Source organism: Gossypium hirsutum, chromosome A05, assembly GCF_007990345.1.
Source record: "Gossypium hirsutum isolate 1008001.06 chromosome A05, Gossypium_hirsutum_v2.1, whole genome shotgun sequence".
Lineage (NCBI taxonomy): Eukaryota > Viridiplantae > Streptophyta > Magnoliopsida > Malvales > Malvaceae > Gossypium > Gossypium hirsutum.
In genome coordinates this window covers 11839212-11864487 of record NC_053428.1, presented here as the reverse complement: position 1 = coordinate 11864487, position 25276 = coordinate 11839212, and the positions used below count along the sequence as shown (strand labels likewise).

Sequence of the window (25276 nt, the reverse complement as noted above, 5' to 3'; positions counted from 1 at the left end):
GAATGGATAAGATTTTGAGTCAGCTATGATTCCAAATAAACACTATGTTTTTCTATAAGGTCCAGGGGGCTCCTTAATTTTATCTGCAGTTCTTCTCCGGGCTTTACGACAATTTTGTAGCCTTCACCTAATATAGATCAATTAAAAATATTATTCAACATGAACAAATACACTCTCACATCACATCATCTCAATTTTGACTATTTAAATTCTCAAATGGAATAATTTTAAGTTTACCTCCTCCAGTTTGTTTCTTAAACCCAAATCTCTCAAATTATTTTGGAGAGTCCTTATATTTATCTTATTTTATTTTTTACGTAACATCGAATATTTTATCCTAAAATAAATAAAATAAAGTTGATTCGGACAAGGATGCATCGAAAGTACGCGCTAAAGCGATTGATTCCTGATTGATCCGTCCCCAGACTCCCTATCATCCTCCCTCCATCATACACAGTAAATCATCTGCTGATAAATATAATCAATTAGTTTAGAGGTTAAAAACAAAATATCATGATAGACTCGTTTGCAGGGGATTCCTCTCTCGGGAGTTAGCCAATATCCTATATGTTTCTCGTATAATTTTACCGGAACCCTATATAAAAGAGGCTCCACTCCATTTCTCTGTTTATCTCCCACTCTTATCTTTCTCAAGGCGGGAGGACTGTAGCGTTTTCAATGATGGGAGCGGTTTTGTTGTCGGAGTTTGCGACGGAGATCGTGGTGCCAGTGTGCGCCGTGATTGGAATTGCTTTCTCGTTGGTGCAGTGGCTGTTGGTGTCGCGCGTGAAGCTTAACCCGGAGCGGCATGCTTCTGGGAATAGCAACAAGAACGGTTACAGTGATTACTTGATTGAGGAAGAGGAAGGACTTAATGACCCCAGCGTCGTCACCAAGTGCGCTGATATTCAAAGCGCTATCTCCGAAGGTGAAATCTTTGGATTTTAATGTTAGATCTGGCCTTTTTTTTTCTTATTTATTTTCGTAATATTATTTTTGAGTAATGATTTCATTTCGTGGACTTAAGTTGAGCCGCAAGAATCACCAGGTAACCTTGGTGTATTTAAAGTGAAAATGAAATTAGTAATCTTAACGCTCAACTTCATTGTTTCTGTTCAAAAATTTTAATCTGTAATTTGGTTAAAAGTTATTTCACTATTGCAACCTTGCAAGGCGGCATTCGAAAGCGGTTTTGAACTTAAAAAAAATTACCTTGTAAGTTCTCGTTTTTTGTTAAATATTATTAAACTTATCTCTAATTAATCATCTCAGATTGTGAGTTCTCTTTAATGGTAGGGTTTATAACTATAAAATTTAGTTGAATAGTTCTTAACCAAAATTATGTTTTATAAAAAATCTCCCAATGTTACTTTGTACTTATTCATATTTTTCTAATCTGATCCTCAGATTAGATTTAGATTTAGATTTAATTTGGTAAATTAGTATGGTGTCATAACTGGGACAGGCTCTATCTTTGTTGGTGTTATATTATTAGTAGTCGTGATAAATTGTCTTATCTAAAATAAATTATTTGGCTTTATTAATGCGCTCGGCACGTGTTCCCCACGTTGCTCATTTTCATATATGCACATATATCTTGAAATAATAATTGAGAATAAAATATCAGTATAGAATATTGATGGTTGCTTTATAGTTATGTAACTCAAAAGATAGTGATACTAATCTGATTAAGATTAAACTTTTTTATTGGTTTGGGTTTTGTTTTATTTTTGGGAACTGTTGCTGTGTCTTATGAACGTATTATATGCACCTCTTATTTATTATCACTTTTGGGAAGGGTTAAAATTTTGTTTGCGAAATAATTGTTTTCTGAATATTTCGGGTTCAATGGTTCAATAATATAATAATAGAAACAAAAACTGTTATTATCGTATGTGTTCTGCCAGACCTACTATAAGCGTTCGTTTTTTGTAGTTAGTAACCAAATATATAGTTATATTTTCATCCAATGGCTTGAAAATAATAAATGAAGTTTTTAGGTTATTCCCTCTAGTATTAATTTATTATTATAAAGAGTATATGGCTCTCGCTAGCAAAAATAACAAATAGTTATATTTTTAACAATAATAAAAGAATACTATATTTTGTAATTAATATATGTAAAATAATAATAAAACTATATCATATTGTCTTGTCGAATTACATTAATAAATTTCAAGATAATAATAACAAAAAATACGATATGTTAAAATTTGTCTCTATAATTTATTGAGTTAATCATAACCTATTTATTTATTTATTGTTTTTTAATAATCTCATTAGGTTCTAATTATATTTGTTCTTTTTAATTCAATATTTAAAATTAAGCATAGCTTTTTCCTAACTCATAAATAGGAGGATAATGTGCTTCAGTGCACTGAAACTCATGTCTTCCTGCATTGGCAACAATGTCTATGCCAATCGAGCTAAGATTCAATGGACAATTATAATCTGCCTATTAATTGAATGGAAGAATGAAAATGTCATCTTGTCCTCTTTTCTTTTATATGTAATCGATAACACTTTAATTGATATCATGAACTATTGACGGTCCCTTGTTTATGACTGATGATTACCTATATTAATCGATTGATGCATGGTATAACAGGTGCAACATCCTTTCTTTTCACTGAATATCAGTATGTTGGCATCTTCATGGTTGCTTTTGCTATCTTGATATTCCTCTTCCTGGGTTCTGTTGAGGGCTTCAGCTCAAAGAGCCAGCCTTGCACCTATGATAAGGAGAAGACCTGCAAACCAGCTCTTGCCACTGCTATCTTCAGTACGATATCCTTCTTGCTTGGTGCTATCACCTCTGTTCTTTCTGGGTTCCTTGGGATGAAAATTGCTACATATGCCAATGCAAGAACAACCTTAGAAGCAAGAAAGGGTGTTGGAAAGGCTTTTATTGTTGCATTTAGATCTGGCGCAGTAATGGGTTTTCTGCTCGCTGCCAATGGCTTGTTGGTGCTTTTCGTTGCCATCAATCTATTCAAGCTGTACTACGGTGATGACTGGGAAGGCCTTTTTGAGGCTATTACTGGTTATGGTCTTGGGGGATCCTCTATGGCACTGTTTGGAAGAGTTGGTGGTGGTATATATACAAAGGCTGCTGATGTCGGTGCTGATCTTGTAGGAAAGGTTGAAAGGAACATTCCAGAGGATGACCCAAGAAACCCAGCTGTAAGACAAATTACTCTTGTGTGATATGGTTATTCCATCTTTATTATATGCTTGTCAACCTCTGTTTAGTGGCAATTATTTCGCATCTAGAACCTTATATGATTTTAAATTGTTTTATAACTCAGGTCATTGCCGACAATGTTGGCGATAATGTTGGGGATATTGCTGGTATGGGTTCTGATCTATTTGGCTCATATGCTGAATCCTCCTGTGCTGCTCTTGTTGTTGCTTCTATATCCTCTTTTGGAATAAACCACGAGTTCACTGCCATGTTGTATCCTCTGCTCATTAGTTCTGTTGGTATTCTTGTCTGTTTGATCACAACCCTATTTGCTACGGATTTCTTCGAAATCAAGGCTGTCAAAGAAATCGAACCAGCTTTGAAGAAGCAGCTTATTATATCTACTGTTCTTATGACTGTGGGGATTGCAATTGTTACTTGGGTTGGCGTGCCATCGTCCTTCACCATTTACAATTTTGGGGATCAGAAATTTGTTAAGAACTGGTAAGATTACATGATTGTTGCATACTAAGCATGTTATAAAATAGTAGTTTCTGGATTTTCTGCCTGGGTGCATGCTATAACTCAGTTATGCTCCTTATTTTGTGAGATTAGGAAAGGTTAGGACCTTTAACTCCTCAAAATCTGATAGGTGAGTTACCACTTAGTTTATCCTGGTTTAATTAGTGTCTTAAGATCAACATATCTTGAGAAAATTGCCTCGATTTGTTGTGTTTTAGTAAGGTGAATATTACTATGAACTTCATAAAGACCTGAAGCAGGTGGCAAGAAGCATGTCTTGCCTAGCATCTTGTTTCACACTTGAGCTTTCCTTGCTCATGATACTTGCAACCACTAAAATGTAATTTTTTTATTTGCAGGCAACTATTTTTGTGCGTTGGTGTTGGTCTCTGGGCTGGACTTATTATTGGTTTTGTTACTGAGTACTACACCAGTAATGCTTACAGGTACTGGAAACAGTCTTTTGACTTATCATCTATTGCAATGTCGCTTCAAATTTTATATCCTGATCAATCATTTCCTGTGTTTCTAGTCCCGTGCAGGATGTTGCTGATTCCTGCAGGACAGGAGCAGCTACCAATGTTATATTTGGCCTTGCTTTAGGATACAAATCTGTGATCATCCCAATTTTTGCCATTGCAATCTGCATTTTTGTTAGTTTTAGCTTCGCTGCCATGTATGGGATTGCAGTTGCTGCCCTTGGAATGTTAAGCACCATTGCAACTGGGTTGGCCATTGATGCTTATGGTCCCATCAGTGACAATGCTGGAGGCATTGCTGAGATGGCTGGCATGAGCCATCACATTCGCGAGAGAACTGATGCACTAGATGCTGCTGGAAACACTACAGCTGCCATTGGAAAGGTGCGGAATTTAATTCTTTTCCTAGAGACCGTTGTTAGGACACTGTAGTTACTTTAATCACAGTATAGCATAAATGATGCATGGAAAAGCTGTAACTCTGCTATTATTTTGTTTCTGCTTCCTGAAACTTGTGTGAATTTGATCTCTTTACGAAACCCCCAAAATTGATTTGAATCTTTGATTTCCATTCGGTAACCTATCTAAAACACTTTGAGCTACTGTCTATTATACTGCGCTGTGGTCGTTTATATATGGCATTCTTATTTTCTGAGTTAATTATCTTTTTTACAATGCCAAAGTTCTCTTTTTTATTCTTTTCAGGCTGAAATTCCTAATTATGGATTGCATATGTGATATACAATTCTCTATATGTTTCCAGGGATTTGCCATTGGGTCAGCAGCATTGGTGTCATTGGCTCTATTTGGTGCCTTTGTGAGCCGAGCAGCTATCTCTACTGTTGATGTATTGACCCCGAAGGTTTTCATTGGTTTAATAGTTGGTGCCATGCTTCCCTACTGGTTCTCTGCAATGACCATGAAAAGCGTGGGAAGTGCAGCTTTAAAGATGGTTGAGGAGGTTCGCAGGCAGTTCAACACCATCCCTGGTCTCATGGAGGGTCGTGCCAAGCCTGATTATGCTACCTGTGTCAAAATCTCAACTGATGCCTCTATCAAGGAGATGATTCCTCCTGGTGCCCTTGTTATGCTTACTCCCCTAATTGTTGGAACTTTCTTTGGTGTTGAGACTCTTGCCGGTGTCCTTGCTGGTGCCCTTGTTTCTGGTGTTCAGGTAAAGTTGGGAAACAAGATTAGTTTTTCTCACAACATTCAGTGTTTTTTTATTTTTGGTTTATTTGTGAACTATACTTATGCTAGCTGTAAGTGTCATGGGCCGTGGATGGTCTAAGCCCCGTGACATAAGAACTAATCTGTATCTTTTTACCCCAATGTAAACTACTCGTGAAAGCATGATGGAATTTGTTTGGAAAAGTGGGTGAACTTAAAAACGCATTGATTACGGTTACTTGGCTTGTTCTTTGACAGATTGCAATATCTGCTTCCAACACTGGTGGTGCATGGGATAATGCCAAGAAGTACATTGAGGTAAATAGTTAATGAGAAAATTCAAGACGAAATTTTTTCTGACTTGTTTACTGGCTTATTTGTTATGCCACTTTCATCGTGCCCTCAGAATATCTTATGAGTGATCCTCATATTTTGATTGTTAGGCTGGTGCCTCAGAGCACGCGAGGACCCTGGGTCCAAAAGGATCGGATCCTCACAAGGCAGCTGTCATTGGTGACACGGTTGGTGATCCACTCAAGGATACCTCTGGCCCTTCACTCAACATCCTGATCAAGCTTATGGCAGTCGAGTCACTCGTATTTGCTCCCTTTTTTGCCACTCACGGTGGCTTGCTTTTCAAGATCTTTTAGAGGGGATGGGCGGAAACAGCAGTAGGGAGGGTGACTTGTTAGTTACAGGCCCTATGTAAGGGTGTTGTTCCTGTTCACCCATTAAGTTTCTGTATCCGTCTAAACTCTTATAGTTAGCGAAGCTTAGCTTTAGTCATTGCTATTTTTGATAGGTTGATATCGATGATAACTGAGATATGGGATAGGTTGATCACCGAAAACGATCATTGGTTATCGTGGGCGAGTCAAGGTGGGATATCGTACTTTTCCAGTTCTAGAGCAGCTTTTGCTTAATTTTGAAATTTTGTACTCGCAAAAAATCTTTTCCAGCATTTAACCTTAATGATATTTTGATGAGTTCTCTGTTCTTTTTCTCTTTGATTTTTTTTTGTATTAAAAAGATATTTTTTTGACGAGGTTCTTTCTTCACAAATATGTTAATAACAATTTATTAAATCATTTCATTCTAATATATGCTTAAATTTTTTATTTGTTCTTCAAATTATGATTTTAATAACAATAATTAAAATTTTATCTATTTAATAATTAAATTTCTTTGACTTCAAAAATATTTGCCAAAAAAATTGGAGAGAGCCTAAAAGTAACTGCAGGGTGTTTGGTTACTCGCCCCTCCTTTAAGGTAACTGTTTACCTAACTATAGGGGAAAAAAAGTAAAACTATTAGCTTATTATACGGGAAAAAAGAGAGTAATTACATAATTTACAAATGCATTATACAAAGAATACAGTGAAATTTATATATAACTTGTAAATGTACGTATTGCTTTTGTCGTATTCTTATCATTAAAACTTGGTGTACGTTACGCTCACCTTATCTTCTTCCCGTGTTATTGTAAATCGCAAGGTAGGCGTAGCACAGTTAAGGCTGCTTTCTTTGGATTATGTTTTATCGTCAGCAAGAGGAAATTTTAAAATATTTCACTGACATCTTTGCGGTGTTTGGACCAGTAATGGTGGAGCGGAGTGGAGGGGCGAATTAAATTATAAACTTTAGAGAAGTTAAATTATATATTTTTATTATTCAGTTTATGATTTCATTATTTAAAATATATATTTTTTATTTTTAAAATAAATTTTATAATAATTTAATAATTTACAAAGGGTAAAATTATAATTGTCATTTTTGGGGGGTTAGGCCTCCCTTCCCTTTGGTGATGTACAACTGTACAAGTGATTTTTTGAACAAATGAAAAAAAAAACACCAAAAAAAATGTAAAAGTTTATTTTCTTACATTTTAAAAATTGATATTTTTGAATAATATAAAAATAAACATTTGCCGACACTTTAGCAATTCTTTGAAATTTTCATATATAATGATTGTTTGAATTATTCTAATTATTATTGAATAAGAAAAAAAAATCTCACAATTCATTCAATTTGGAAACTGAAATTCCAGAATTCAACCATGTTGATTTTCTCTCCCACAACCATAAGATCTCTGAATCCCCAACCCCTCCCTTACCTCTCCTTTTCCCACTCCATTTCTCTCCCTCTCCCACTAAGATCTCTCCCCACTCCCTCCAAATCCCCCCATTTCCCTTCCTTCCATATCAACTGCATAGACGCAGCTCAACCATTCGACTACGAGTCCCATCTCAAAAATCGCTACATTCAATCAACTTCCCTCAAGATCGCCATTATCGGCTTCGGCAACTTCGGCCAATTCCTATCCAAAACTTTCCTCCGCCACCACCACACTCTCCTCGCCCACTCCAGAACTAACTACGCCGACCTCGCTAACCACCTCGGCGTTTCCTTTTACGCCGACCCACACGACCTTTTCGAGCAACACCCTGACGTCGTTCTTCTCTCTACTTCCATCCTTTCCACTGAAACTCTTCTTAAGAAACTGCCCTTTCAACGACTGCGTCGCAACACCCTTTTCGTCGACGTGCTTTCTGTTAAAGAGTTCCCCAGGAACCTTTTCTTGAAGTATTTACCCCCGGATTTCGATATATTGTGTACACATCCCATGTTTGGACCCGAAAGTGGTAAAACCTCGTGGGCGGGGCTTCCTTTTGTCTACGACAAAGTGAGGATCGGGGATGAGGAGAGTCGGATAAAGAGATGCGACAAGTTTTTGGATATTTTCGAGAAAGAAGGGTGTAGAATGGTGGAGATGAGTTGCATGGAGCATGATAAGTACGCGGCGGGGTCTCAGTTCGTGACCCATACCATGGGGAGAGTGCTGGAGAAGTTCGGGTTGGAGTCTTCGCCTATTAACACCAAAGGGTATGAGACATTGTTGAATTTGGTGGAGAATACTAAAGGGGATAGCTTTGATTTGTATTATGGGTTGTTTATGTATAACCAGAACGCTTTGGAGCAGTTGGAAAGGTTGGATATGGCATTCGAGTCGATTAAAAAGGACTTGTTTGGGAGGCTCCATCAGGTTTATAGGAAGCAATTGTTTGGGGATAATAATGGAGAGGTGGAGAAGAAGAGGAGTTTGGCTCAGAAGTTGCTTGGCAATGGAAGTTTAACCGAACCTCCATTGGATAATGTTAGACAAGATGGATCTTGAACAAGAAAAATGTGGAAAACAACAAAAAAACAGCTTCTCTTTCTCCCTATGGTATGAGAATTTATTGCTATTTTGTCAAGATATTAGCTTCGTGGTCTTCTAGATAATTGCAAACGGAATTAGCTTAGTTATTGCTGCTTAAACCTGGAAAAATTCACTTGTTTAATGTTTTTCCAATCCATCCAAGTGAATGTTTCAGGATTTGGCAAGTTGCATTCGAGGTGGTTCTAATGAGATATGTGTTAGGTCTTTGTAGGACATTTGAGATTTTGTTGCCCAATTTATGGAAGTTGTGCTTCAAATCTTTGGGGGGTAAGATTGAACCTCCTTTGGACAATATAATGTAAGGCTAGATCATAAATAGACTTATTCTGTTTTCTATCCTATGAGAATTTATTATTTTTGCCTATTGTCAATACTGTAGCCTTTTTAATTGTAAATGGCATTAACTAGTGTTGTTTTTGAGATTTTTGTGGCCTGATAATGGAATTATTGGCTTGGAATCATAGGACAACATTAATAGGGTTAAGGGTTGCAATTGTTTATCATAGTTTTACTCAAATGAGTGTTGGATATGGGACAATATCAGTAAACGGTTGTGAATTGTTCATAACAGTTATGAACTTTTAGCCTGTATTTACCCTGACTTGGATGAGTCTTGGATGCAGATGTGTCCTACTCCTACATGAGCATGATCAATTTTAAAGGACTTTCATACAGGAAGATCATATTTTAATATGTATTATACAGTGTCGAATTTAAATACTTTATGAAAAAAAAAGAGTCCGGGTATTATATTAGCTGCGCTGAAAATTTTATACGATAGCCTATATCCACTTTCAATGACTTTGCCATGGATTTTTGGAAACAAGCTCCTGTCAGTCTCTCATTCCCATCTCAGAAGTTTAAGATTCTAAAATTTGCCTGAAACTTTGTGAGTTACAATGTCTTGAGAGTTATGAAGCGTGTATGTTGTTGATGCCAAAGTCAAATCAGAAATGATACTTTAAATGAAGGGTATGAATCTAAAATGAGGGGGCAATCATGTTGTGTTCAGATAGTTGTGTAGCATATATGTTGTTTATCTTCAGAGGTAGGTTCATTAACCTTTTCGACTCCATTTCTGTACTTGTTCTCTTCAGTGGCAATTCTAAACACAGCTCACATTATGGACTGGTGAAATGATTCAATTAACACCAAATTTGAGCTCGGATAACCTCCACCTTTTTCAGTTTTTTCTTATCAAGAAAAGGAAAAAATAAAATACGGCCACATTGCAGCAGTGTTATCTAGGTCCATTGGGTAGGCATTGTATGAGATATATAGGCTATGGGCTATGGGCTAGCAATGTACCCCAACATGGTACGGGCCATATAGCAGTGGATTAAGAAGTAATGGCTTTCTGATAAAATGCAAATGCTGAAATCTACGGTTTAAGAAACATTTAGAAACCTGCATTAAGGTCTATTAATATGCTTGTTATACGGTTTAAGAGGGAATGTTTGTATGACCACCATAACTTTCGCACGTATGTTAGGTTTCATTTGTTGCTTAGTCTGCTCAAATAAATCTTATTTGACGTCGAAATTCCTGTTGATTAGGCCAATAATTGGAAAAGGAGATGACTGCAGAGCACAAAGCCTTTTTCCTTATGGATGTATGTATGTGTCGAAATAAAGCTAGTGTTTTCTGTAAAATGGTGCCATATATCCATCCTGGAATGTTTGAAGCTTCACAGAAACGTAATTTAGCTGTTGAAGGTTACTGAGGTTCCTTGCATCGCACTTGCTGCAACTATTTGAGTGATGATGGCATCTTTTTCTTGGACCATAAGGTGTAAACTGTATGATTAAACAGTATGATAAGAAGATTTATGGTTTTAGCCTGAACTTGATGTGATAATAATCATAAAACCACAAGTTAGTTTGACCGACGATTCATATACCATCTCATCCTCGTATGTTTGAACGTATGGTTAGCTGTCGAAGTACTGAGGGGAAAGTAGGGGTAAATTTACCCAAATATTTAAATTCCTTTTTCTCTTTAACAGATTCGAATATTGTAAACAAATTCAAATAGGAAGCATACAATAAACGTATTCATATATCATATGAATTAAGTGAATTCGGATGTAGATAGTTCCTCCTTAAATTTCAGACTAGAGAAGATCTTGTTAAGTGAAACCGACTTTGGTCACCTATGGAATAGTTGCAAAGAGGGGCAAGTGTTTGAGAGAGTGACATTCTCCATGAAAGTGCTTAGCAGTTTCTCGATAACTTAACTCCCACTCTTTCTCAAAATTCAACAGCAAAACCATCAGTCTTTCATATGCAAACTTAAAAAGGAGTTTGTTTCAACTGCAGTTGCCACTCGCGCTGCTTTTCACTTCACTGTCCAAACTCTCTTAGAAGACAAGCAAACAAGGGGGATAACATTCTTTTAAAAAATGTTGTCCATGTCACTGGGCGTATCTTTCTCAGGTAAGCAAAGCAACCGTCATTCACTATAATTTCAACAACCCCCATTTTCAGTGATTCTTTGCATAAAACCGTCTATTGATGAAGTTTTTAATGTTTTCTTTTTTAAAAAACTACTAGCGTTTATGTTTGGCTTTCAGGATTGCTCCATTGTATCGCAGAGAGTGTTGTTTTGGTCCTATCAGAACTGATAGACCAAAATTCCGTGAAACTTCTTCGAAAATTTCTACCTAGGAAGAAGATAGAACTTGCTTCACCTGAGATGGGATTAGATTCAGAGTTCAAGAATTTCAAGGCAGCAAACAGTAGTAGTTGTAAGCATGCAACAAGCAGCTCAGCAGATTCTATTATGAAACAAGAACACTTGTTTCCCGATCTTCGGAATGAAGGGCCTTGGAGTTCAAAAGAGGAACTGAATCAATATGGACTTATAATAAGTTATCCAAGGAAAAGGGTATGCAGCAATTTTTGTAAAGGTAAGGCAGTTTTGCAGGCTAGTGAAGCTGAAGACCTAAACACAAGGTTGGAGATCCTTGAGGAAGAAAGTCAAATTATGAAGCAAGCACTCTTAGAGACAATGGCGGAAAGGAAAAAACTAGTTAATGAAATATACAAGTTATTTGAGACACGGCGGTACACCCTCCTACCTAAGGATCAAGAAGATGGACACACATTCAGCTCTGGATCTTTGATCATCAAACCTTGTAAGGTATTCCAGTTTGAGCCTTGGTTTAATTTTTGCTTCTGCTATTTCTTACGTATTTTGGGACAAGATGATAATGTTAAGGAGTAGAACTTCGTAGCAAGATAATTAACAGTGATGCTGATGAACACGGTGTTAAACAGGGACCGGGTCAAGGAACAGCCGAGAGCAGTCTGTTACATGCTCTATTGGAAAATCCACGTTCTGAAGATCCTAATACCAATGCATTAGCAATACTTGGTCAGAGTTACATATCCACACAATAAGATATAAAATTTCATTGTAATTGAATAAGTTTATCAAGTATCATTTTAAAGGACTTTCCAAGTTTCAATGCTCAAGTAATTTACAATCTTGAGAAACCCTATGTCAAGAGTGACAATGAGTTTGAATTTAAGATTTTTCCCCTATTTCACCTTCTCTTTATCCCTTTCACTGCCGGCCAATGGAAATTATATCCTTTTTACCTGACTACAGGCTTCATTTAAATTTCAATTCATAGATCACTATACGAGAACATAAATATAATCCTTAAAAAATCAAAACAAACTGGAGGCGAAGTATCCCAAAACAAAAATCTCAATGATGAGATGTAAAAAAATTACTAAACAAACAAGAAGGCACATGATTCTATTTTCGCCATAATTGAACGTAGTATTCACGTCAAAGAAAGAAACACAATTTGCATTAAGGCCCCCACAACTCAAGATGTAAAGGGTATTCATTCCTACATTCTTTATGTTTGATATAAACCAAAACGAATTCAGAGCACTTAAAAACATAAATCAAATTTCTCCTCTGTAACCACCAGACCCAAAATAATCCCTTCTGGAATTTGCAATAGCCATGCTTTTCTGATGCTCTAACTTGGGGCAATCTCGGATACGATGGCCCAACCCACCACAATAAGCACACCCCTTTACGCCACTTGCATTGGTGATTGCATCCACATCTTCCATTGGATCACTGAGCTCAGCTAAGACGGGCGGGATCCTCTGTTTGGCTTCTTGCAATAGGTGTTTCAAATCAAGCAGGGTTGTCTCACTTTGATTCTTGTTTATAAATGTGGTTGCAATTCCCGTTTTACCACATCTTCCTGTTCGTCCTATTCTGTGGACATAGTTTTCAATTTCTGCAGGCATATCATAATTGATCACGTGTTGAATATCAGGAAAATCCAAACCTTTAGATGCAACATCAGTTGCTACTAACACATCCTTCTTGCCAGCTTTAAAGGATGAAATCGCGTGCTCTCTCTCTTCTTGGTCCTTGCCTCCATGAATTGCCACAGCTTCAACTCCTTTCAGCAGGAGATATTCATGGATGTCATCCACGTCAGCCTTATTCTCACAAAATATTAAAACAGGTGGTGGAGTCTTTTGCAGGCATTCAAGGAGGTAGACTATCTTTGCCTCTTGCTTCACATACTCGACCTCCTGAATCACATCAAGATTTGCAGCTCCAGCTCTCCCAACATTAACAGTCACTGGCTTTACTAAAGCACTTCTGGCGAAGTTCTGAATTTTGGTAGGCATGGTAGCAGAGAACAAAAGGGTTTGCCTTTGAGCCTTAAAATGGTCAAACACTTCTCTAATGTCATCTTCAAAGCCTAAATCCACTAGTCTATCTGCTTCATCCAATGTCAAATACCTACAGAAGAGAAACAATTGTTCGATTATCAATATCTATCTAAAAAGACTAAATGGAATACATAAATCTACGCTTTGGGGGTAAGAAAGCTGGCTATAACAGATCCAACATATTTGTTATCTTTGAAATCAAGTACAAGAATATAAAACTGATGCAGAAACACAAAAAATTACAAAATACCCAAATTACATAGAGAATTCTAAACAAAATCAACGACAAAGAAGACAAACAAAAAAAGTCATTTCCCAATAAATGCAACTTGAAGAAATTAACAATTAACCCAGACTAAATTGGATGTAAGAGATTTGACACCATCCAATATCTTAGAAAAGAAATGGAAAAAAAACTGGAAAAGAAACCAATGTAAAAAACGATACACATTTTCATCAGGAATAATTACACAGATAGCACTACAAATTGGCAAAAATACAGAGATATTTAAACAAGTGAGAACAAATTAATAGGCAAAACAAAGGTAGCTTGTTCCCAGCAAGCCCCTATGACATTTTAGCACCTGACTTCTAAGATCAGTCAATGCATACTAACTTAGCGATAAAAGACTAAATATAGCAGGTTAACTAATTGAAGATGGTGTTACCAAAAGCGCTGGATTAGGTGTCATACCTGCAATTGTCTAAACTCATCTTCTTCTTGGCAAGCATATCCTTCAACCTCCCGGGAGTAGCAACAACAATGTGAACCCCTTTCTTCACAACATCCAACTGAGACCTCATATCTACACCACCAATACAAAGCAATGGCCTGAGTTCGGGATATCCATTCTCCCTCATAGGTATCAAAAATTGCTCCACCACTTCATATGTCTGCCTAGCAAGCTCCCTTGAAGGACAGACGATCAACCCAAAAGGGCCTTCTCCTGGAAGAATTGGCATCATCATCTCCTCCTGCAACGCAATCATAATCAACGGAAGCACAAATACAAGTGTTTTCCCTGACCCTGTAAACGCAATCCCAATCATATCTCTCCCAGACAAGATAACAGGCAGACCTTGGACTTGAATTGGAGTCGGCTGCACAATTCCCTTTGCCTTTAACTTCTTCAATATTGGGTCTGGAAACTTCATATCTTTAAAATTCTTAATAGGAGGAGGAATTTCGTCCCCGTCAACGATAATATGCCATTGCTTTCGAATCAAATCCCTATCTTTTCGAGACATCCTTCGAATATGCAAAGGTGGTTTCCACCCAGTCAACAAGGGTTCCGTATAAGTAATCCCTTTTGCCAATTCCCGAACAGACATGAGGGTTTTCCTATCAGATAAATGTTCAATCATCTCTTTTTCTTGTTGTACAATTTGTTCCATTTGACTGATCTCAGGTTGATCCTTTTTAAGCTGAGTTGCTTTTATAAGTAAACTAGGTTTCACTTCGGCCACATTGGCTTTTTCAGTTTCATCTTCAAGCGCAGAAGCCTTGCCTTTTCTCTGTAGGATTTTTTGAGCTTCCATAGCGCGGCGTTTCGCTACCGGAATATACTCAACGTAATCATCATCTTCCTCCATTTTCTAATTTTCTGTATCGCCCAAAAAACCCCCTAAATTATAATCTAAAAATACGAAGGAAAAATCGTAAAAAAAAAAATTGCCCAACAAATAACGCATAAAACCCTAAAATTCTCCGCGACTTGAATACAGAAGCTACGAAGAAGGGATGGAAGGAAGAAAGAAAGTCGAATTCAGAATTCCAATAATTACCTTTTTGGGTAAAGCAACGAGGCGGCGGCAGGCGGAGACGGTGCACTGGCGGAAAGCGGGTGGGTGTCGCCGTGTCCAATTGATTAAGTGAGAGAGAGATGAGATGAGTCGGGCAAGGTTGTAAGAAGGATCTAGGACTAGTCGAAGACCCAACTCCAAACTGTAGAGAGCGGTCCAATGGGCTCGCTGCTTTGAACAACTTGTCATTTGTCAATATCTACATCCTATATATATTACATTCATTTCAGCTTTATATAAATAAATAATTTTTAATACTTTTTCAAATAGAGTATAAAATATAATTTTTTAATTAAATTTTAAAATTGAAAATAATCCAAAATTAGTGCATATGATTTACGTATTAATATTATTAATATCATGTTGGTATTATATCTTATATTACAATCGTATTGAGTATTTTTTTTAAAATTATATGTACTTTCTAATGAGAGATAGATAAGTTATTTTATATATAATAGTTTATATTATATAAACTTTAACATTTTCATAAGTATTAACTTGAGTTGAATAGAATTATAATTAAAATTTTTATCAAACACCTACTTGACACATTTTTAAATCATGCTATCTCATTTTCTACCTCTAATCATAAGATTTGATTTTTCATTAACTCACTTTTTGCATAGCACACTGCCGAACAACAATGAGCATTAATTTGAGGGGATTTACTCATTATAGGTTGCTCCAACAGTAAATCTGGTTATATTTTCTTAGTAGCGAGTAATCTTTATGTTAGTTAATGCAATTTGTTTTTTTTTTTAGTACAAAAGAGGTAATTAGGATACTGAAATTCCAATCCAAAGTATGTTACATATCATCGTCTTTTAAGGAAAATCACACAAGTCAACTACCTTAACCTTCGATTTTTTTTATTTTTTTTTTGAGGGGCAGAATGTTAAGCTCTGAATTTAGTAACTGCAGTTCCGAGTAGGGATTCTGCAAACATTATTGTTCATTCCACTAAATTGGTCAAGGTCAGGTCAGCTGCATATTGGTACCATATTCACTTTTTGAGGGGTTGGGTTGGGTCGATGGAAACTTTGGCGGGTTTACTTATGAAGAAATTGGGAGAGGGTAGTATAACATTGGAATGCCCTTCAAGGGTATTATTCTAAGGTTCATTGCCAAAAGCTCGAGTAGAGGCTACACTCACAAAAGCTTCCTAATCCCCATACTGTAAAAACTTGTTTAAATTCTTCTTTTTTTCTGAAAAAAAGTACTTTGATAAATATGCTACTAAAGCAATATACACAAATTTCAATGATTACACATTCATGAAACAGCTTTGCATCGTCAGCGTATACTATATATAACCTATAGTATGATAGTTATCTCATACCCCATACTTTGCTCAGTCTCCACGTTCATTTCCATCTTCCTTGGATGTACCCACATAAACCCTAAACTACTTTATATTTCATCAAACTTTCTGATATTTTTTACTCCTAATGGTCCCCAAAATGTTATTAGATTCTAACTTCTACCATACTGCAAGTGAGTCTGAAACACTGCATGTTGAAAACAAACTAAATCTCCAACAACTAACTGGAGGAGAACACGGACCAGAGTTTAGATTAGTTAATTTATGCGGTTTGGGGTTCGAATCCTAGCATTTGCAACCCTTTCCCCTATCCCCGGGGTGCAATCTCCTTTGTACCACCAAAAGAAATTGAAGAAAGGACGAGACAGTGATTAGGTCAATCAGATAATCATGATGGCAACAAACAAAGTAAAACTGGTTTCTAAAACATGTAAATTTGATACAAAAAAGAACGTTGTGATGAGAAAGAAAAAAAGTACCCTTCAAATAAGGGATGAGAGAACACTTTAAAGCTATTAAATACTACTATGCAATTTACCTTAGATTGTATCTAACAAATATGTTAAATCTACAACTTTGCATGTTGTACTCAGATCACAACTCTTGATGACTACCTGCAAATTTAAAAGAAAAGGGTAAATTAAAAGAAAGCAGCAAGAAAACAACTGGAAAATCGAAACTTATATCAAGTCCAAGAATACAGTAATGTTTTCTTGACAATAAGATAGAGGAACTTATAGGAGGTGGTGGTTTTTCTATTTGCAATTCTGAACTTGATTGTTTGACATAATGTAACCACAATATAAGTTCAACAGGATTTCTAACTGGCATTATCAGTCGGGCACTGCTGCCTTTTGGTTCAGAAACAGTCAACAAATGGGTTTATCCTGATGCTCTCTCTAACGAGCAACATGAAATGTTACAATGACTTGAATTCAGGCTCTAATTAAAAAATGGTGAATGAACCTGCATACTGGGTCAACTAGTTCAGTAAGTCTCTCTTTTTCATCAAGAATGTTCTTAACATATTAGACAGTAAGAAAGCATACCTAGATTAGGAATGGACATGCAAGCCAAGCATTTAAAAGAACTTGTGCTCTGTCAGCCATTTCATCATCGTTGTGCTTGTTCTGATCCTGGAGCTCCGACCGAAGGTGTTACTGCCATATTGCTGGATGACCCGTTTTCAACTGGTGGAGGCACACCCCATTTGTTTTCAGATTCAAGGGGCTCAAAGACATGAACCCCACCATCTGAGAGTCCCAATGCAAATTCATTTGGCTCAGATGGATGTGCAGCAATTACAAGTGGATGAACATTGGAACTGCAACATAGAGGAAAACACACTGTTTGAATAGGAATGTTTATCACATAAGGGGAAATAGTGCTCATTATAAAATTAGATGAGTAGTAAAACTTCGATGCAAATAAAAGTTTCACATGAATTACACGGACTTGACTTCAAATTTTAGATTTATTGTACATGATACCAGAAAGTGAGAGAACAAAAGACATTTAAGATAATATGGAGGAGATTGCAATTAGTAATGTATGCATGCTCCTCTAACAGTATAACATTCTTTTTTTTGTAATTTAAAACTATAATGTGTAAATCCAGTGCATTAAAGTGTGCACGTCCTTGTCAATTGTACCCAAAATTTGTTCTTGACCAAAAGTATCCAAATGAAATCCAAAATACCTGAGTCAAGAAGATAATGAACATACCTGACACTAGCAGGAAGATAAGCAGAAGGATTTATACGGCAACGTAGTCTGAGGTTTGCAGCAGTAAAGACACAAACAGTTGCATCCAAAAAACTGGCATACACCAGTTGGCTATCACACGAGAATGTTGCATGAGTTATTGGAGCAGAAGATTCGAGCGGAACCCACTGAATCAGAGAAAAACAGTATTAGAAGATCATGAGATAAAGTTGTTTCACAATGGATCAAACAATCAAAAAGAGATACCTGCTTTACACGTTCTAGCTTTGTTGTTTCATATATGGCAAGCTGAGTCTCATGTACAACAAGAAAATGCATCTGGTCTTGATGGAATTGTACACGTGTGTCTGACAGTGTTGTTGGTGTTCTCCCCGATGGAACCTGCAAGAATCTAGACCTCTGCTTTTCCCATCCATCAGTGTTCCATACAAAAAGCTGGAGAGAGAATGGTAAAATGATCAATGAACTGAAAGCAAAATTTCAATTGATGATAATAACTTCAAGTTCTAAGAAGGTTTGATTAATTAGCTAAGCTATGTACTGGAAAAAGCAGGCGAGACTTTGTAATTCTTTTGGAATACCTGAGAATCTGCTCCTGATGAGACAAGCACACTCAGTACATGAGAGAAGGCAAGGCCAGTTATTCTTTTGGAGTGGCCTTTAAGCTTACTCTTCACCTAGATGATGCAAATGATAAATAAATAACCAATGATACATCTTGAAACAAGTTACATAAATTATTCTCCACAAGATGGATCATACCTCATCCACACGAACATTATATATCTGAATCGTTGAATCGTCCATGCCTATAGCAATAATATTGTTATCTTGAGGGTGGAATGCAAGAAAAGTTGCTGGTGGTGGTGGCGGCATGAAAGTCGCCATTGTCTGCAAGTGTCCATTAAAAACATCATATGCTTATTCAAATCATCAACAAATGGAGGATGACTAGGAAGGAGAGGAAGATTTAACTTGCTCCAATTCTAGATGGAGCAGGAAAAAGAAAAGGTATTCCAGCATTCATGGGTTACCTTGAATGTCATCATATTAAACAAGGAAATCTTTCCTCCAGATGCAGACATTACATAAGAATCATTCTTGGATAAAGCAAAACAGGGTACAGCCTCTTCAGGACTTGTATCAGCAACATCATTTGTCATAAGAATGCCACTTGATGGTTGCCACAACTGAGGCGGTACACTCGCAGTTGCCTAGAGAATGAAGTGACAAAATGCGATTACAATACAAGTCACTTCAATGTATTCTTTAACTAATGAGTAGAAACCATTTTGATATCCATGTACCTTGCCATTTGAATTACGCTCACTTCGCTGCCACTTCCAGAGCAAGTGAATAGCATTTGATGCCAATGCCAAAATAGCATTACCTGAATTAGTGAAGATTAACCTTGATATCTGTAACCATCACAGAGAAAGCTGATAAGATAGGGCCCAAAGGAAGGAGATGAATCAAGATAGATTTCAGTTTCAGGTATCTACTTTCTCTTTATTAAAGTGAATGGGGCCAAATAGGCAAATTTGTTCATATCCCAAAACAATATAAAAATTACAAGGTAGTTCCACAAGTATAATTTTGACAGGGATAAGTATATAAAATATAAAGTGGTGAACAACAGTATATAAGTTCCAAAGACGGTACATTTACCCACCAAATTGGCCAATGGATGCATGAAAGAGAAAGCAGATGTAGCAGAATCATGGAATACCACCAAATGGGCCAAAAAAAGTGAAAAATCAAAAGCATTATTACACAGGACAACAAATATGATCGAGTAGTCAGCCTACCAGCATGTTAGAAAATCAATGAAGTGCAAAGGTAAGTGAAAATTTCTATACCTTGGTCACCCTCAAGTTTTCAGGAAGCCTCAAGGATCGACACTGAGATGGTTCACTGATTTCAGTTAGCTTCCAAATCTTTGATTTATCACTCGATTCTTCTGTTATTCTGGGTTTCACATCCCCCAAGCTCCTGGCATCCCCATTCTGAAAATACATAACACATGAACTACAAAATTATTCATCCGAGCTTGACTACTCAAAGGAGAAACAATGATGACATAACAATAACACATATTGGTGTTGAACTACTGCTGATATAAAAATTTTGATGCTGTTGATTAGGGAAAGAAATGGAAAAAAGAAAGAAAAATCTGTCCCACAGACCATTCCAGCAATAGCAACTACAGAGGCACTTCTGTCTGCAAGTCCAGCACTAGTAGCAACAGCGGCAGCAGCAGCTGAGATTGGATTTATTGTAGGCTGAAAAAATCAACACGTTAAAGGAGAAGATTTAATTCACAAATGGACCCAGTATTGATTTATTTCACTAATGAAAATCAACGAGGTAATGGTACTACCTTTGGGGCTTCCGATGTTCTTGAGGCATCATAAGAAAGATTCTCCAACGTGCGCAATAATCGCATACCATCTGAATTCGCCAAAATCTTAATCCCATTATCATTCGCGGAAACAGCCAAGAGAGAGCCATCCTTGTTAAAGCGAATACGTGGACTTGCCTAGGATTTTGGAAAGACAAATATAAGCAGCCACAACCTTCAAGACGATATAAAACTTAACTGAACATAAATGAACTTACTGGAAGGCCTCCATCAGCATCAACACTTGTCAAGGGTTGACCATTGTCCATATCCCAGAATTTGATAGAGAAATCATCACCGGCAGCTAAATACCTATTCTTAGTGGTGTCAAATTGCACAACACCTAAAGAACGTTTGCGGAATCCTTGATAGGTCCTCTTCACGGCCCCTTCACTTTCATTCCATTCTACGATAAATGACTCCCCTTCTTTACTGGTGCCACAGGAAAAAAGCCTACAAATCCAACCACCAAACCAAAAAGGTCAGTGAGAAAATGAAACAAAACTACCTTTATCCCGAATTATTGACAACTAGCAGAAGATCAATATGAGTTATGGTGCAAGCAAACTAACCTTGTACCATCAGCACTGTAGGCCATGGTTGTGCACCAACGACCAGGAGCTTCATAGTCAACACGTGATCCCATATTATCATACAACCATGCTTTTATCTTTCCATCTAAAGCCGTTGAAAAGATAAACTGAGGCAGAAGTCAAAAGGAGGCAACATCAGTAAGATGAATAGACATAGGCACATGCCCATAGTACAAGTACGAAGAATGTAAGACAGCTAAAGCAAGAAAGCAATATCTTTACCTGAATGTTTTCTTTATAGTGAGGGCAGACAGAATAAACAGGAGCCTCATGACCTTCAAAGGTATATTGTTTTGTACCATTGGTAGCCTCCCACACCTAAAATTACAACATGAAATTAGCAGGGACAAGCACTTGTCCCCAAGAATGATAACTAACCACATAAAATGATAAGCAAACCTTGATCATCTTGTCATCACCGCAAGTTACTACACAAAGTTGCTTATTTGGATGAGAAAATGCAAGATCATTTACTCCACCAACATGAGCATCAATCTAGAATATAAATTTCAAATATCAATTTCAGTTTCATGATGGAAACTCAGCAAGAGGACTGAAAAAAGATCCAAGATAACAAGCTCAAATATATACCTCCAGATGCTGCCGAACCTCATCGCCACCATGATAAGAATATATTTGCACAATGTGCCTCGAGTAAGCAACTCCTGTTTTCCGAACAGGTATAACATAATCAATGATCCCACACTAATTATAAATAAGCACATGGGTGCTTGCAGATTAAACATTGACTAATTGTAATGGATTCAATCTCACCAAATAAAGAGCCATCAGGGCTCCAAATCACACGATTTACAGAGACAGCAGGATCTTTGACTAGAGCAGCCTAAATTCAAGTAAATAAATTGTACTTAGCATGTGCAATTAGCAAGTGCATTAAACAAACACTTTGAGGCACAAACCTGAAGAGGCATTGAACAAGCACTAAGATCCCAAACTTTAAAGTTCTTCAAAACCAGCCGCTCCCGAGAGCCAATTTCCCACAATGCTATGTCTCCAACATTGGTACCAACTGGATCATAGCATGTAGAAAACTCAGAATTCCATTACCCAAGATAGAACCAGCAGCCGGCCAAAAACAGAAAATGAAATGCAACTATAAAAAATTAAAGGCAGAAGTTTAGCAGAGCAGACCTAGAAGTAAAGTCTGTTGAACGGGATGGAAATCCATGCTCATAGGAGATGAACCCTGATTCAAAGTTCTTGCAACTGCCTTTGGCAGATCATCGGGTGCATTGAAAGTCTGACTGTGACCATGGCCAGGAAATGTTACAGGCAGCACATTGACAGGAAGATTTACCTGCAAAAAAGAAAGCAAAGATCGGTAAAATATTTTAGGCAAAAAGAAGCACAACCATAACTATCAGACACCCGATCGAACAGCCAGACTACATATCATATAAATTATGAAAGCAAAACTTGAATACCTCATCAGAAATCCCCATGGGCCTTGTCCTTTTGGAAACATGATCAGAGTCCCCAGATGGGTAGTCTACAGAAGGATTAGTTGGAGGAGTCCTAGGATGCTTCAATGCAGCTATAAGTCAACAATGAAACATAATTAAGGTTAAAAAAGGTCCTTGAAGAAGGAATGATCAGCATATGATAGAAAGAAAGGGAGAAAGACATAACTACCTGGTATTGAGGAAGGACCAAGACCAATAGCTCCACCGGACACAGCTGGATGAGTTACAGTAGAAGGGTTTGACATCCAACCAGCAAGGGGTGCTGGAACTGGCGCTGGTGTAGGTTGAAAAGGCTGAAGATGTAAACTGAGTACATTAAGAGGAGATTATCGACGATGAAAGAGATTTTTTACACTATCATCTAAAATGGATACCTACCCCATGAGCACCAAGGGGAGGAAAGCCCCCGGCCTTTGGTAAGCCTCCAAGAAGAGGATTGTTAGCAGGTGATGGTGCTCGTGCACCATTTGGCTGTCCACAAGAGTGATCCACGAAGAGAGTTTTTATATCTGGATTCGGCCTCGGGTTTTTACAAAGTTGATGCTGCCAATTCAAGCTGTAATTGCACAACAAATCAGTTGTCCTATAAAGCCACAACTAGAATGACTTGAGCTTATTCAGAACATCAATGCCAGTGCAGCCAAGGCAATAAAAAACCAAACTTGAATGACATGTCATATCCGTGAGTTCATTGCATAAATAAGTCAGCATTGAAAAATTACCAACCCCCAATCTCTTCAAAGCAGCTAACAGAACGATGATATAACTGAAGAAAATTACCTCTGATTAATGAGGGTGCGTAACCTTGAATTTCTAAGGTTTGGGAACTGTAATTTGTCACGGAATAAAGGATTTGCTTCAATAAGCTTCTTGAGTTCAACTAACATGATTGCTCTAGCAGACTTTGTATCTCCATATTTTGACAACTGTTCATTCTCCCTGTTATGAAAAAAATTAATCCTCACCACATTCACCCGCATCAAGACTTGAACCATTTATACACAAAGGTAACATACCTGAAATTCTCCAACGTCAAAAGCTGAGTGATTTCCTTAAAAAGTTCCTCATTAAATGTGGCAAAAACTTTCAAATCCTTTACTAATATCTCCACGGCCTTGGACAGATCATGCCTAATTAATGTATAAACATTCCAATTGTCACTAAATTCTATCAAGGAAGTTTTTGGGTTGAAACATCACAAACTTAACTGAAACAAATCAAATATTGCAGCACACAAAAGCTTACTTATCCAATGCCTCGAGATACTTCTGCTTTCTTATCTCGAAAAAGATTTTCATGGAATATCGATTGTCGTCTACCTTGGTGAAACCAGACAAGTATTTCTCAACCTCATCCCAGTTTCCGTTATGCACCTCATCCTCAAAATACTTCATATTAAAGAAAAACCCAGATTCCTGTTCAAGCCTATTAAAAAAATCAAAATAATTTAACAAAACCATTAACAAGGTAAATCATTACATTTTAAATTACCAGTTAACAAAAAAAATACTGAATATCATGAATCCTTAAAAGTAATAAAACTAATAAGTTTTTTTTTAACAAAAAAAAAACCTTACCTGTGAACAGTCTCTTTAAACTTTTCCTCATCTAGAAACTGTAAGATCAAGAACACAAGCTCTCTACTGAGAGACGACATCGTAGCCGCCCTGTCTTATTTTCGCAAGGACGAGACTAAAATCACCAAATATAAAGTCTAGATCTGCAAAAGTATCCCCCCCCCAAAAAAAAAAAATAAAGTCAGCTCAAACACCTTAAAAATCCTTTAAAATAAAAGATAAAAGAAAGCCCAAAGTTAATTTACATGAAACTTAAACCATTTAACCTTCTTCAAACCCCTCTCTCCAAAAGAAAAAACTCTAGGGATTTTAAGCATCAAAGAGACAAAAAGAAAAAGCAACTTTATACCATTTAGAAACCCGAGACGGGATTTTCCCAAAAAAACCAAAAAATATATAAAGAAAACTGAAGGTTTCAAAGTAACAGATTCTATAAACATAAAAACAGGAACAAAAGTAAATAGATTTGTTAAAAACTTACCTTGTTCTTTGAATAGATCGATTTTCAGACAAAAAATTAGAGATAAAAAAAAAACCTTGCTCTCCCTGAGGTAAATAAAATGAACCTTCTTCTCTTAAATAATACAAAGCAAATATTACCTCTTTCTCTCTAAAAAAAATAATTGTATTCCCTTGTATATAATACCCAACCTAAAAGCTTTCAGAAATGGCGAATTATATAGGAAGGAGGCGACAGGTTAAAGAAGATGATATGCCGTTCGACTTATCATAGATAGCTTATATTAAATGGACAAGTTATATTGATAAATTGGTTGACTTATGAATACGTACAGTTAAAGAGTAGGCCCCACTTAGCCGGCTACACTTTGTCGAGTTTATCGGCGCGGAATTTCTAGCTGACAGCTATTCTGCTACAACAAATAATGAGATCTAGAAAGGTATGTTTCGGTTTTCTTTCTGAACCGTCGATTATAAGTTTTTAAAATGAATCGAACGGTCATAAATAGAGATTACTGTAATAGTGCGAAGTAGGGAAAAAAGAGCCAGGAAAGCGATATTTATATTTGCTATTCTCAGATCCCCCCAAAGAAACGACAGGGTTTTTCTCGTAGCGAGGG

General features: G+C 36.9%; 4 protein-coding genes across 9 annotated transcripts; 2 read left to right on the top strand and 2 right to left on the bottom strand.

The window, feature by feature from the left end:
* The first annotated feature begins 240 nt into the window (after window positions 1-240).
* Window positions 241-6351, top strand: LOC107906449 (pyrophosphate-energized vacuolar membrane proton pump). Its single transcript, XM_016833436.2, has 8 exons — window positions 241-928; window positions 2609-3183; window positions 3309-3688; window positions 4066-4152; window positions 4239-4569; window positions 4949-5359; window positions 5614-5673; window positions 5799-6351. Exons 1-8 carry the CDS (start codon window positions 679-681, stop codon window positions 6003-6005), a joined length of 2301 nt encoding a protein of 766 aa, XP_016688925.2. The 5' UTR covers window positions 241-678; the 3' UTR covers window positions 6006-6351.
* Window positions 6352-7225: 874 nt separating this feature from the next.
* Window positions 7226-12181, top strand: LOC107906448 (uncharacterized). Of its 4 annotated transcripts, none has more exons than XR_005927071.1 (4): window positions 7226-8581; window positions 10132-11010; window positions 11148-11711; window positions 11854-12181. XR_005927071.1 is itself a non-coding variant. In XM_016833435.2 (3 exons), exons 1-3 carry the CDS (start codon window positions 10977-10979, stop codon window positions 11916-11918), a joined length of 663 nt encoding a protein of 220 aa, XP_016688924.2. In that variant the 5' UTR covers window positions 10133-10976; the 3' UTR covers window positions 11919-12181. The 4 variants fall into 4 exon arrangements, 1 of the variants encoding a protein (XP_016688924.2); XR_005927070.1 differs by having other exon boundaries at window positions 11148-11716; XR_005927072.1 differs by having other exon boundaries at window positions 11128-11716.
* A 134-nt stretch (window positions 12182-12315) lies between these two features.
* LOC121229337 (DEAD-box ATP-dependent RNA helicase 35) lies at window positions 12316-15186 on the bottom strand. The gene is made up of 3 exons (XM_041113401.1): window positions 15076-15186; window positions 13985-14927; window positions 12316-13360 (listed from the first exon to the last, which is right to left on the bottom strand). Exons 2-3 carry the CDS (start codon window positions 14881-14883, stop codon window positions 12496-12498), a joined length of 1764 nt encoding a protein of 587 aa, XP_040969335.1. The 5' UTR covers window positions 14884-14927; window positions 15076-15186; the 3' UTR covers window positions 12316-12495.
* Window positions 15187-16811: 1625 nt separating this feature from the next.
* LOC121229336 (protein TOPLESS) lies at window positions 16812-24858 on the bottom strand. Of its 3 annotated transcripts, none has more exons than XM_041113398.1 (27): window positions 24679-24858; window positions 24198-24340; window positions 23866-24045; window positions 23637-23750; window positions 23401-23559; window positions 22999-23176; window positions 22790-22913; window positions 22582-22691; window positions 22289-22454; window positions 22057-22166; window positions 21911-21980; window positions 21728-21801; window positions 21536-21631; window positions 21359-21454; window positions 21116-21243; window positions 20762-20996; window positions 20523-20681; window positions 20329-20424; window positions 20002-20148; window positions 19450-19560; window positions 19177-19356; window positions 18905-19033; window positions 18724-18819; window positions 18389-18577; window positions 18143-18309; window positions 17467-17741; window positions 16812-17031 (listed from the first exon to the last, which is right to left on the bottom strand). In XM_041113398.1, the coding sequence occupies exons 2-26, from the start codon at window positions 24275-24277 to the stop codon at window positions 17531-17533; spliced, it is 3405 nt and encodes a 1134-aa protein (XP_040969332.1). In that variant the 5' UTR covers window positions 24278-24340; window positions 24679-24858; the 3' UTR covers window positions 16812-17031; window positions 17467-17530. The 3 variants fall into 3 exon arrangements, with proteins under 3 accessions (XP_040969332.1, XP_040969334.1, XP_040969333.1); XM_041113400.1 differs by having other exon boundaries at window positions 24798-24840; XM_041113399.1 differs by lacking the exon at window positions 24679-24858 and adding an exon at window positions 24443-24510.
* Between the last annotated feature and the right edge of the window lie 418 nt (window positions 24859-25276).

Bases quoted from the DNA above. Each gene is read 5' to 3' on its own strand.
- LOC121229336 (XM_041113398.1), bottom strand. From the start codon at position 24,277: ATGTCGTCTCTCAGTAGAGAGCTTGTGTTCTTGATCTTACAGTTTCTA. The intron at 23,177-23,400 runs GTAATTTTCTTC...GTGCAATTACAG, and splicing joins CGCACCCTCATTAATCAGAG to CTTGAATTGGCAGCATCAAC. The intron at 19,034-19,176 runs GTAACCCATGAA...GGACACTTGCAG, and splicing joins TTAATATGATGACATTCAAG to ACAATGGCGACTTTCATGCC.
- LOC121229337 (XM_041113401.1), bottom strand. From the start codon at position 14,883: ATGGAGGAAGATGATGATTACGTTGAGTATATTCCGGTAGCGAAACGC. The intron at 13,361-13,984 runs GTATGACACCTA...TCTCTTCTGTAG, and splicing joins ATGAGTTTAGACAATTGCAG to GTATTTGACATTGGATGAAG.
- LOC107906448 (XM_016833435.2), top strand. From the start codon at position 10,977: ATGTTGTCCATGTCACTGGGCGTATCTTTCTCAG. The intron at 11,011-11,147 runs GTAAGCAAAGCA...TTTGGCTTTCAG, and splicing joins ACTGGGCGTATCTTTCTCAG to GATTGCTCCATTGTATCGCA. The intron at 11,712-11,853 runs GTAAGGTATTCC...GGTGTTAAACAG, and splicing joins ATCTTTGATCATCAAACCTT to GGACCGGGTCAAGGAACAGC.
- LOC107906449 (XM_016833436.2), top strand. From the start codon at position 679: ATGATGGGAGCGGTTTTGTTGTCGGAGTTTGCGACGGAGATCGTGGTG. The intron at 929-2,608 runs GTGAAATCTTTG...ATGGTATAACAG, and splicing joins TCAAAGCGCTATCTCCGAAG to GTGCAACATCCTTTCTTTTC. The intron at 4,153-4,238 runs GTACTGGAAACA...CTGTGTTTCTAG, and splicing joins TACACCAGTAATGCTTACAG to TCCCGTGCAGGATGTTGCTG.